Source organism: Podarcis pityusensis (genome assembly GCF_964106645.2).
Source record: "Podarcis pityusensis genome assembly, chromosome: 16".
NCBI classification, from domain to species: Eukaryota; Metazoa; Chordata; class Lepidosauria; order Squamata; family Lacertidae; genus Podarcis; species Podarcis pityusensis.
Genome location: NC_138041.1, coordinates 8346172 through 8358767, shown reverse-complemented (window position 1 = coordinate 8358767; position 12596 = coordinate 8346172). Strand labels below are relative to the sequence as shown.

Genomic DNA, 12596 nt, shown 5'->3' with positions numbered 1-12596 from the left:
TTACTTCAAACAGTTATGGCTCCCCTCAAGGAATTGTGGGAACTGTCACCAGTAATCGTTAGTTCCCAGAGTGGCAATTCCCAGAATTCCATCTGAAGAGAGATTGATTGCTGAACCGCTCTGGGAATTGTAGCTCTGGGAGGGGAATAGGGGGCCCTAAGACTCCCCACATCCCAGTACCCATCTTCCTTTTCCTCTGTTTACTTCCCCCTGACATGTTTCTGGTCCCTTAGAAGTAATCCACTTGCTTTTTCCCCACCCCATTGTGAAGGACAATGCCCTGGGGGAACTTTCCGATGGAGAAAGGACATTTGTTTAGGCTGCCGGCAGCACTCAACAGGTGAGCCACTTTTTCGATTCTGTATTTCCTTCCCCTTTTATTCCGTGCCAGGTTCTTGCTAACTGGGCTGCAAGTGTGTGGTCTTGAGTACAGAAGGAAGGGCGGCATCATCTCTTACAGGGGGGCTTGGCGAGCAAATTTGTTACGGTATCTTCTGCTGCCGTAGCTATCGAAGAAGTTTAGTCTTAAGGCAGGGAAGAAATGTCCAAGCCCGCAACAACTCTCGCTGTTCACTTTTTGTTCCTAAAGATGCTTTCAAGAGATGCCTTGGCCAATGTATTCTGTGCTTTGGTAACGCCGAGATCGTATTGTTGCAATGTGCTCTACGTGGGGCTGCCCTCGGAGGCAGCTCCGAAACTTCAACCCGTCCAAAATGCAGCGACTGGCCATTTTAAAGCAGCAGCACCTGTTGCCAGTTTGTTTCCTGATCCAATTCAAGATGCCCACGTTACCGTTTGAAGTCCTAAATGACAAGTCCCAAATTCTTGAAAGACCACCTCCTTCCCTACAGACCCCCTCAGGTTCTGAGTTTGTGGGGGGTGGGGTGCTGTTGTTAGCGTTTCTCTGCCCTCAGTAGCTCAGGGTGGCGGAGGCCCAGGAGAAGGGCCTACTCTGTGGTGGCCCCTAAGCTGTGGAACTCCCTGTTGGCAGAGGTGCATTGGGCACCTTCATTATTCAGCTTCCAAAGGTTGCAGAAGACACACCTCTTTGCCCTGGCTTTTGACCCTTGAGGTGTATATTTTTAGGACTCGTTTTTGTGATTGCAAATTGCTTTTTTTAACATTGTGTTTTAATGGTGTAGGGCAGGTAATGATAATAGCAATAGGAATAATAATGAATCATACCATTTATGTGCAGCTTAAGCCTTACTCTTTGCAAAGCTTTAAAGTATTTTCATATCTGTGTTACAAAAAAACATAAGCTATCCATTTATTACCCTGACTTTTTATTTCATTTTCTGCATCTTTTTTTAAAAAAATTTCACCAGGGAGGTTAGTGCAAGATTCAAGGTTTTTATTTTGAAACAAACCTTTTTTTTCCAGGTGCAAGGATTTCCCTGCCTACACCCCCCCCCCTTATGTCACAGGGATAGATTTTATTTTACCTCGCCACCCTTCTCATCTTCCCCGTTTGTGTGAGAGACCCTGGCCCAGAAGAACCATCTTTTGCTGCTGCCCCCTCTATATATAAAAAAGAAGTCCCGTTTTTGCTTCAGTAGACAAGGGAATGGCTTCCGGCTGGTTGCACGCATCTCTGCTGGGCTCGGCCAACAATGCCCCCGTTGTTTTCCCCCGGGGAGCGACACGGATTCTTCCCCCGTGACGTCACTCCCTCCCTCACCCTTCTCCCAGCCCCGGGTCCCAAAAACGCAGTTAAAAAACTCTGGGAAGCTTGTGGAAGCGAGGAGCCTGGCAAGGCAGCGACTGTTCTTCCCCTGCCCACGCTTCCTCCCCCTGCCAGCCGACGGACAGGCTCTGCCTTGTCTGGGTCTCTGGGTGCTTTCTCATTGGCAACGGCTCTTCCTTCTCTCCCATCCCCACCGCTCTGTGTCTCCCACCGCATATTTGCCTCCAATTTGGGTGCTAATGAGGAGCACGGAAGACGGAAAGCCCTCGAAAAAGCAGCACATAGGATGATCACTGCAGATGGTGACAGCAGTCACAAAATTAAAAGACGCCTGCTTCTTGGGAGAAAAGCAATGACAAACCTAGACAGCATCTTAAAAAGCAGAGACATCACCTTGCCAACAAAGGTCCGTATAGTTAAAGCCATGGTTTTCCCAGTAGTGATGTATGGAAGTGAGAGCTGGACCATAAAGAAGGCTGATCGCCGGAGAATTGATGCTTTTGAATTCTGGTGCTGGAGGAGACTCTTGAGAGTCCCATGGACTGCAAGAAGATCCAACCTCTCCATTCTTAAGGAAATCAGCCCTGAGTGCTCACTGGAAGGACAGATCCTGAAGCTCCAATACTTTGGCCACCTCATGAGAAGAGAAGACTCCCTGGAAAAGACCCTGATGTTGGGAAAGATGGAGGGGACAAGGATAAGGGGACGGCAGAGGACGAGGTGGTTGGCTAGTGTTCTTGAAGCTACCAGCATGAGTTTAACCAAACTGCAGAAGGCAGTGGAAGGCAGGAGTGCCTGGTGTGCTCTGGTCCATGGGGTCACGAAGAGTCGGACACGACTAAACGACTAAACAACAACAACAACAGGATAGGACATGGAGGAGAACTGGCCCCGTCGCAGAAAGATCCAGCCCCTCCTGCAAAACATAGGGTGTCCTCCCCACCCCACGGAGACCCCAGTATGGATCACAGTTTTGCACAGGAGCTTCAGAGAGAAGAATGTGTGCGCAGCCGCAGCTTTTGATTTGATTTGATTTAATAGTTATATTCCACTTTTCCAGCGACAAAATGCCGAGCCCAAAGCGTCTCACGACCAGCACGGTTGCATTATAAAGCAGCAAAAATGGCAAACGCAGTAGCATATAAATTAAGCAAACAGCAGCAAATACATTGAAACAACTCCTTTCCTTCTGTGCTGTTCTTAATCCTATCCCATTTACACTGGTCCTGAAAGACCTACATTGGCTCCCAGTATGTTTCCGAGCACAATTCAAAGTGTTGGTGCTGACCTTTAAAGCCCTAAATGGCCTCGGCCCAGTATACCTGAAGGAGCGTCTCCACCCCCACTGAAGTCCAGCTCTGAAGGCCTTCTGGCAGTTCCCTCCCTGCGAGAAGCGAAGGCACAGGGAACCAGGCAGAGGGCCTTCTCGGGAGTGGCACCCGCCTTGTGGAACGCCCTCCCACCAGATGTCAAGGAAATAAACAACTGTCTTGACTTTTAGAAGACATCTGAAGGCAGACCTGTTTAGGGAAGTTTTAAATGTTTGATATCTTACTGTGTTTTTAATATTCTGTTGGGAGCCACCCAGAGTGGCTGGGGAAACCCAGCCAGATGGGCGGGGTATTTATTATTATTATTATTATTGTTATTATGCATTCTAATGTTTGTCTCCCCCCCTTAATTATCCCCTCTACCCTTGCAAAGCAGAACAAATTCTGATTCCGCCCTGCACACGAGTGTGATGAACCCCAATCCGCAGGACACGTACCTGGGGCCCTCCCAGGGCGCCCCCCCTCCAAATCGCAAGAGCGGTGAGTGGCCCTTTTCCTCTGTCGGAGGGCAGGGGAGATCGCCTCTTCCCTCCCATCAAAGGGTGGATGGGTCAGAGGAAAGGATGGGAATGACTTTGGCCGTCCCCAATTTTGTGCCATCCAAACTCCTTGATTTTTATTTTATTTTTTAATGTGCTGATCAGCAGACTAGCCAGGGAGATTTGGCTCTATTCCCACTATACATTTAAAGCACTATGCTGCCCCCTTTGAACAGTCATGGCTTCCCCCAAAGGATTCTGGGAGCTGCTAGTTTGCCAAGGGTGCAGAAAGCCTGGTTCAACTTGATCTTATTCTGCGCCCCCTTTCTCCTTCCTGCCCCCCAGGTTACTTGGATAACGACATGGATAGCAAAGGTAACCACTGTCTCCTTGCTTCTCTCCCCCCCCCCCCCACTTTCCTTGCCTGGTGAATTTCTTAGGCCCTGTAATTCTATTCCAAGAAAGGGGAGTCCCTTGCCAGCAAGGCTGGCCTATACGTTTGGGGCGCTGGGTTGTCCGTTCCCATGGCGATTAGGAAAAGGGTTTGTCTACCCTCCTCCCCCCCCCCCCAGCAAGGGCACTGAAAACTCCCAGGCTGACTGGCGAGTCAGCAATGGCGTAGCGGTTAAGACTATGACGCAGAAGAGACCGTAGTTCAAATCCACAAAGCTTGCTGGGCTACCTCAGGCCAATTGCTGTCTCTCGGCCTCAGCTACCTCCCAGGGTTTTTGTGGTGATTATTATTATTATTATTATTCTGAATTTGCATTTTATTTATTTGTTAACATTCTTATATTACATTGGTAAGCGTTGTCATATTACATTACAGGGCTTACTATAATATAATTTCCAACACATATACATAAATTATATACAAGTTTTATATACCTAGAAAGAAAACGAAACAAAAAAAGAAAGAACAAAGAGAAAAAACAAAAACTAATCCTCCCCAAAAAACCATATACATACCAACACACTAGACTTTCTGTCTTTCCCGTTGTATATTCTGGGTTTTTGTGGTGGTCAAGTCAGGAGAGGTGGGGTCTGAACCACAAACACCACGCTGAGCTCCCTGGAGAAAAAGGCGGGATATAAATGCAAGAAATTGTGAAATAAAACCACACACAACAGTGCAACAGTGGGGCAACCACTGTGTAAAAATTTAAGGCGACTTGGGTGCCCTTGCAAAAAAAAAAAAAAAAAGAACATCAGTGCTTCCTTAGAATCAACACAGTTCCCCCCCCTCAACTGACCGTTTCCTGACATTGAGACTACATATCCCATCATGCTCTAGTGGTCTATGTGCTCGATCAGGGCATGCTGGGAGATATGGTGTGGACCCAGCTGGGGAAACGCCAGTTCCCTGCAGCCTTGCCTCTCAACACCACAGGGGCGTGGCTTCCCCAGGCTCCACCCCTGAAGGGGAGGAGCCACAACTGGCCTGACCAGCTGTCCTGTCTCCACCTGACCCCAGGGGATAGCTCAAGTCGGAAGAGCATGAGACTCTTAACCTCAGGAGCATAGGTTTGGGCCCCATGTTGGGTGAAAGATTCCGGCATTTGCAGGGGATCGGACTGGATCAGGGTTTCCCAAAACTGGGTCGCAGACTGTTTTTGGACTACAGTTCCCATCATCCCTAGATAGGAGGACCAGTGGTCAGGGATGATGGGAGTTGTAGTCCCAAAACAGCTGGAGACCAAAGTTTGGGGAACCCTGGGGCTAGGTGATCCTCATGGTGATCCTTCCAATTCTACGATTCTGTGGTGTTCTTCTCTTCCAGTGTTTCCTTTCCATGTGCCTTCCATCGAGGAGAGTCTCCTGGACGACGGCAAGCAGTTGCTGAAGCCCTGGGACACCAAAAAAGTAGGTGAATTGTGCACAGTTTGAGATTCCGACAAAGGCTGCAGCCCCCAGACACTTGTTTTGTATGATTTGGCATTCCTTGATCACATAGGCGTTGGAACCCCATGTGGCCAATATGTTCCCCATATCTGTATATTGATTTTCAGTTGACTCCACCTTCCTCTTTTCCTCTCTCAGCTCTCCTCATCGTCTGCCCGTCCGAGGTCCTGCGAGGTGCCTGGGATCCAGTAAGTATCAGCGCAGATTTCCAACTTGGAAGCCCTTCTATCCCGGCTCAGTCCCCAAATTCCAGCCTCAAACACAAGTCAGTCATTTAGTGTCACCAGTCCCATGCTAGGGAATGGCCTTCTAGCAGAGAGATGATGGGCAACCCTCACTTTTGACTCTCAGGCATCTCTTTTATTTATTCTTATAACAAAGTTTGTTTCATTGCATACCGCCCTGATAATTTACAATTTTGCATTGTGGGAAATACATTAATATATACCGTATTTTTTGCTCTATAAGATGCACCAGACCATAAGACGCACCTAGTTTTTGGAGGAGGAAAACAAGAAAAGAAATATTCTGAATCCCAGAAGCCAGAACAGCAAGAGGGATCGCTGCACAGCGAAAGCAGTGATCCCTCTTGCTGTTCTGGCTTCTGGGATAGCTGCGCAGCCTGCATTCGCTCCATAAGACGCACACACATTCCCCCTTACTTTTTAGGAGGGAAAAAGTGAGTCTTATAGAGCAAAAAATACGGTAAATATAGATCCACCTGTGTCTAACTTACCCTCTTAAATGATAGGTTGGGGATTTGCAGCAGGCTGGATATTTAGGCCTATAACAATAATGATGGTGATCATGTAATTCTGTTCTTTTTTTAAATGAATATTACCTCCCCATGTTAAAAAAGCGAAGCACAACTCCCTGCAGCTAGAAAGGATGCACGTGCGGGGGTGGGGAGAGGTTTTGTGCACATTTTCTTTTTTTTTTTTTTAAAGATATTTATTAGGAGTTTACAAGTTACAGAAAAAGAAAGAGAACAATAAAGAATTAAACAAAACAAAACAATACCTTACAATACATCAAAAAAACAAAAACAAAAAATAAAAAACAATACAATAAAACAACGAAAAAACAGAACAAAAACATTTAAAAACACATCCAACCTTTCCATGTCTTTACCTTTCATATACTTGTTTCATCGACCTCCTCACACCTCCCTTTTTTGTATTCTAGTTCAATTAGCTATTTCAGCAAGTCCTTTCCATCTTTCTCAATTTTCGTTCTAAAATTTAACTTAAGACACTCTAACCTTAAATTTTCCACTTTGGTCCATTAACAATCTATTTTTACTTAATTCTTTATAACATTTCTGCTAAAGCCATATAGCTCCGTTCCAGCGTCCTTCTAACATTCATTAATTTTGCAATATTTCTGTAAATGTACTTTAAATTTCTTCCAATCTTCTTCCACCGACTCTTCTCCCTGGTCTCGGATTCTCCCAGTCATTTCCGCCAGTTCCATGTAGTCCATCAGCTTCATCTGCCATTGGTTTTGTGCACATTTTCTAACTGCAGGGATTTTGGAGAATTGCATTAAAAATGTGATACCTGCCAACCTGCATTTGAAGTGATGCATTATGCTCTCTGTGTGTGTAAACCCATCTGAAGTTTTGAGTCCTCACCAGAGTGACATCTCTCCCTCTGCCTGTCTCTCTTTCAGCATCTTCCCATCCCCAGACCAGCCTGCCAACCTGCCTCTGATCCCCACCGCCCTCAACACGGGGGGCTCCCTCCCGGACCTCACCAACCTCCACTTCCCCTCCCCGCTGCCCACGCCGCTGGACCCGGAGGAGTCCGCCTACCCTAGCCTGAGCGGCGGCAGCAGCACCGGCAACTTGGCCAACACCATGACACACCTGGGCATCAGCAGCGGCATGGGGCTCGGCCCCGGCTACGACTCCTCAGGTGACACCTTGACCGTGCGCAGAGGAGCCCAGCCGGGGAACTCAGGAGAAGCGCTGGGGCGGTGTGTGTGTGTGTGTGTGTGTGTGTGTAGCCAAACAGTGGGCAGAACCACAGGATAGCCCCACGATTGGCCCTTCTTCAAACCACCAAACCGTGGGATATGGGGGAGCTGAAAGGACAGGAAATGTCTGTTCTGTAGGCCAGATGTAAATAAAAACAAATCAAAATTTATTATTGTTATTACAGTGGTGCCTCTGGTTACGTACTTAATTCGTTCCGGAGGTCCATTCTTAACCTGAAACTGTTCTTAACCTGAAGCACCACTTTAGCTAATGGGGCCTCCCGCTGCTGCCGTGCCACTGCCGCGCGATTTCTGTTCTCATCCTGAAGCAAAGTTCTTAACCCGAGGTATTATTTCTGGGTTAGCGGAGTCTGTAACCTGAAGCGTATGTAACCCGAGGTACCACTGTATTATTAGATGTGGGCCACCAGGCATTGGGCCTGGGGGGGCTATTTTCACCAAACCACCCCCCTGTGTCCCAAACAGGGCCACAAACAATTGGGAGCTTAAGAGTGAGTCCCTGATTCGTCCTTTGCTGGAGCATGGCGCACTGCCCCACCCGTTCCACTGATGGGCAAGACAGGGAGATTGCCTTCCTCCAGGGCCACTGGGGCTGCAGTGTTGAGTCGATCGACTGATCAGTTAGATCAACTGCCCCGCCAACCTGATGCCCTCCAGATTTTGCTGGCCACACCTTCCTTCACCCTCGACCTTTGACCCTTCCTGGCTGGGGCTGATAGGAAGTGGAGTCCCACAACATTTGGAGGGCCCACCACCAGGTTCGTCCATTTCAGTAGGTCTGCTCTGGGTAGGACTTAGTTGCATGCGACCCGTCAGATGCTGCGACTCTCGGTTGTATTCAGTCAAGTCCTGCTCAGAAGAAACCCATTGGGGGGAATTCAGCATAGCGCTAAGGAGATTGTTCCATCAGATAAGCAGAGATTGCTTGCAGTGGCGGAGATGTCTTCTCTCTTCTTCTCCTGTGTTGGTTCTACACACACAAGCCAATTGTGGTGGGGGCACCGGGAAGAGAGTGGAGAAGTCCCATTGCCTTAGCATAAGTCCTCTGGCGGACTTCCACTAGTGGGATCTGTTAGTTACACCTGGCCTGTCAAAAGGAACGAACCCAAGTTGGGCATGTTCATTAACGGGTTTCTAAACCACAGAGCCTAGGGCTTGCCGATCAGAAGGTCGGCGGTTCGAATCCCCGCCACGGGGTGAGCTCCCGTTGCTCAGTCCCTGCTCCTGCCCACCTAGCAGTTCGAAAGCACGTCCAAGTGCAAGTAGATAAATAGGTACCACTCTGGTGGGAAGGTAAACGGCGTTTCCGTGCGCTGCTCTGGTTCACCAGAAGTGGCTTAGTCCTGCTGGCCACATGACCCGGAAGCTGTACGCCGGCTCCCTCGGCCAGTAAAGCGAGATGAGCGCCGCAACCCCAGAGTCGGCTACAACAGGTCCTAATGGTCAGGGGTCCCTTTACCTTTTAAGTATGACAGTGCCATTAGCCCAGTGCCATCTGCTCTGGCAGCAACTTTCCAGGGTCTCCAGTCTTTCCCATTTCCCTGGCGCCTGAATCTATGACATGGTTCTGAACTCGATAACTTTAGCATAAGCTGGGGGCTCTCTCTCCCCTCCCATTCGGGTGGTGGGCATGTATCAACTCCCAGCCCCCTTGGGAGGTCTTCCTTCCACTCCCTTCTGAGACCCATGTGGTGGGAGTATGTGTCCATGACATTTTTCTGTTCTCACCTCCATCCGTGTGCTCCCATTGCCCCCCCCCCCCCAGTCCAAGATTGCGACACACAGGGCAGGGGGTGTTCATGTATCTCCATGGGTAATTGTGTGTGTGTGTGTGTGCATGCGAGGGAGACGTGGTTCACACCTAACGCTGAGCTAAACCGTGGCTTGCTGTGGTTTGGTGGATGTGCGGGTTCCCAGAGCAAAGATGCTCAGAGTGAAGAACACAGCTTCTTTGCTGCTTCCTTGGTCCTGTAAAGGAAGCCATGGTTTGGCTTGGCACATTGCCCAATCCTGGGCTCATGGTTTTTCTTTCTTCTGGGTTCGGACCTAACGGTAATCTAAATCACGGTTTAGTCCTGGATCGTACCTGAGCAGCAAGACTGGGTGGGAGGGCAATTGTCATTCTGGGAACCTACAGTGCACCATGGTTTGGTTTAGCACATTGTGCCAACCAGGACTCATGGTTTATCTTGTTTCCGGGTTCCGGGTTCAGATATAACACCAAGCTGAACTGTTTAGTTTAGTCCTGGGTTGTATAGCAGCAACATGACCATGTGGGGTGATCCGGAGTCCCATGGCTGTGACCATCACTCTGGGAACACACTGGTTTGCAGCACACCATGGTTTGTCTTAGCCAGGGGTCAGCTAACTTTTTCAGCAGGGGGCCGGTCCACTGTCCCTCAGACCTTGTGGGGGGCCGGATTATATTTTGAGAAATAAAATAAAAAACGAACGAATTCCTATGCCCCACAAATAACCCAGAGATGCATTTTAAATAAAAGGACACATTCTACTCATGTAAAAACACGCTGATTCCTGGACCATCCACGGGCTGGATTTAGAAGGCGATTGGGCCGGATCTGGCCCCCGGGCCTTAGTTTGGCTACCCATGGTCTTAGCACATCCTCCAAACCCGAGCTTGCGGTTTATCTTGCTTCAAGGTTCAAACGTAATGCTACGCTAAACCAGGGTCGTGCGGCAGCAGGCAGACCATCCTTCTGGCAAGCTGCTCGTTCGTTTCCACTCCATAGTTTGGCTCATAGCTGTCCACTTTTCCCTTTTCTTGCGAGGAATCCTATTCAGAATAAGGGAGTTTCCCTTAAAAGAAGGGAAACGTTGACAGCTATGGTTTGGCTCGGCGTCGGGTGCGAACCAGGCCTGTGTGTGGGTGTGTCTCCATTTCCTCTCCCTCCCCCCCACTCACATTTATTTATTCCGTTCTGTTCTTTCTTTTTGTCCCCACAGGGCTGTGCTCATCTATGCAGAGTTCCCTCAGTAACCCCTGCATCCAGTCCTCGCTTAGCAACCCCTCGCTGCAGGGCTCCCTGAGCAACCCCTCCCTCCGCTCTTCCCCCAGCAGCTCCTCCATCCCTTCCTCCATGAGCAACCAGTCCCTGCCCTCCTCCCTCAGCAACCCCTCCCTCTCGTCCTCCCTCAGCAACCCCTCCCTCCCCTCCTCGCTCGGCAGCCAAACGGGGCAGCCCAATCCCACCCTGCAGCAGCCTCAGCAGCAGCAGCAGCCCAGCTATGGCGGCTCCCCCTCCTCCGCTTCCTCCTCCGCCCCCGCCTCCTCCTACGCCCCCCTGAACGCCTCGCCCCGCCGCCGGGTCCCCCTCAGCCCCTTGACCCTCCCAATGGGCGGAGACTCGAGAAGGCCGCACCCAAAACAGTTTTCGCCAACTATGTCACCCACATTGTCCTCCATCACGCAGGTACGCACGGGGCGCTCTTGGGCGCTCGCTTTCGGCCTCTGCCTTTTTTGAAGAATAACTTTTAGTTTGGTTCTTTTCCATCGTTGTGTGTTTTTCCCTCCCTCCATCTCATCTCAGCTTCCAGGGAAAAGCACCCACCCTCCTTTTCCTTCTCAGGTGGTAATTTTATGGAATTTCCCCCCCAAGGCCTCGTTTATTCTAGGCTGCTTCCAGAACCTTTTCCTGGTTCCTCTGTTTTTCCCCTCTGAAAGGTTCCCAGGGGGGGTCTAAGCATGGTTGGCAGCGGAGCAACAGCGCCGGCTGCTGGGCTGTTTGGGAAGTGTTTCCCTCCTAGGCGCCGCGGCACACCTTAATGCGGCTCAAGCAACGTCAGTGCCATTCAGATAAACGTCGCAGGTGGATCCGTAAATCCACACATTTTTGTTCCCATTGGCTGGAGACTGTTCAGGCCTGTGTATGTGTGCATTCTCTCCCAGTCCCTGACTTTAATGACCTCATCTCTTGCCAGTAAGGAGCAGGGCAAAGCCTCCGTCTCCCATCAACTCATTCCTCCTGGGCAGTTGTGGCCATCTCTCTGGGTTTTGGAGCTGCCTTTTCCCTAGGAGATGGCACCAGCTGTTCAATGGAGCCAATGAAGGAAGAGATTGGTTTAAAAAGACAGCCAAGGAGAATGCAATGCTTTGGGGCAACCAGCAAGCAGCCAGTTTCCTATCCGAGAAATGGTGGCAGGCCTCCGAAGTGTAAAAGATTTTAAAAAAAGAGGTGAAATTATTAGGACTCCCGTCCCCCAGCGCACATGCGTTAGGAACCTCCTTGCATAGCCGGTTTGCAACGAAATCAGACATTGTCCTGAGTGGTGGGGTGAATCAATATCTCTCCCCTCTCCTCACTTCACCCATCTGGATCTCTTGGCCTGCCCAGAGACTATTTGAGGGCTCCATGTAGGACACATAAGTGCAACCCTGCAGGATCAGACCCAAACACCCATCTATTCCAGCATCCTGTTCTCAGAGTGGCCAGTCAGATTCTTCCAGGAAGCCAAGAGGCAGGGCAGGAAGGCCCTCGCTGTTACTCGTAAGAGCAGCTCTGCAGGATCAGGCCCCAGACTCCAGCATCCTGTTCTCAGAGTGGCCAACCAGGAGCCAGACGGGGGGGGGGGGGGGAGAGACTTTGGCACAATGCCATCCATGCCCCCCTCGCACCTAGCGCAGGGCTCAGCCCTACCCTGACTTTAGAGCTATGAAATTAACAGAGATGGGGCCAGTGGGTAGCGGTGAGGGTCCCTTCCACACCCCTTAAGGCCCTTGGCCGTTGCCAGGCCTGCCCAACAGGGAAGTCGCAAACAGGACCCGGGTAGCACCCTGAGTTCCTGGGTGGGGAGAATGGCAGGATGTAGAAAATGGACTGTAAAAAGCAGCAGCACCGTATTTTTCACTCTATAGGACGTACTTTTCCCCCTCCAAAAATTAAGGGGAAATGTGTGTACGTCCTATGGAGTGAATGCAGGCTCCTTGGCTTCAGCGATAGCCGCCTGAAGCCTTCGGAGCGCAGCGCAAGTTCTCGCTGCGCTCCGTAGGCTTCGGGTTCCTTTTGCTGAAGCCGGGAGAGCAAGACTCTCCCGGCTTCAGCAGAGAGGGAGAGCTGCGCAGCGCCCCTTCAGCCAAGCGGGAGGAGAAATGGAAGGGGCTCTGTTTCTCCTGCCGCTTCGCTGAAGGGGCGCTGAGCAGAGAGGGGGAGAATTTTTTTCCCTTGTTCTCCCCCTCTAAAA

General features: G+C 50.2%; 1 protein-coding gene across 1 annotated transcript in view; it reads left to right on the top strand.

The window, feature by feature from the left end:
• CRTC2 (CREB regulated transcription coactivator 2) overlaps positions 1–12596 on the top strand; it is a 39014-nt gene that overhangs the window by 20629 nt on the left and 5789 nt on the right. The window contains exons 5-11 of the mRNA XM_080984589.1: positions 272–340; positions 3395–3498; positions 3843–3872; positions 5278–5360; positions 5538–5587; positions 7071–7315; positions 10362–10828. Of these exons, the coding sequence (XP_080840715.1) occupies positions 272–340; positions 3395–3498; positions 3843–3872; positions 5278–5360; positions 5538–5587; positions 7071–7315; positions 10362–10828 (1048 nt within the window). The remainder of the gene's footprint in view (positions 1–271; positions 341–3394; positions 3499–3842; positions 3873–5277; positions 5361–5537; positions 5588–7070; positions 7316–10361; positions 10829–12596) is intronic.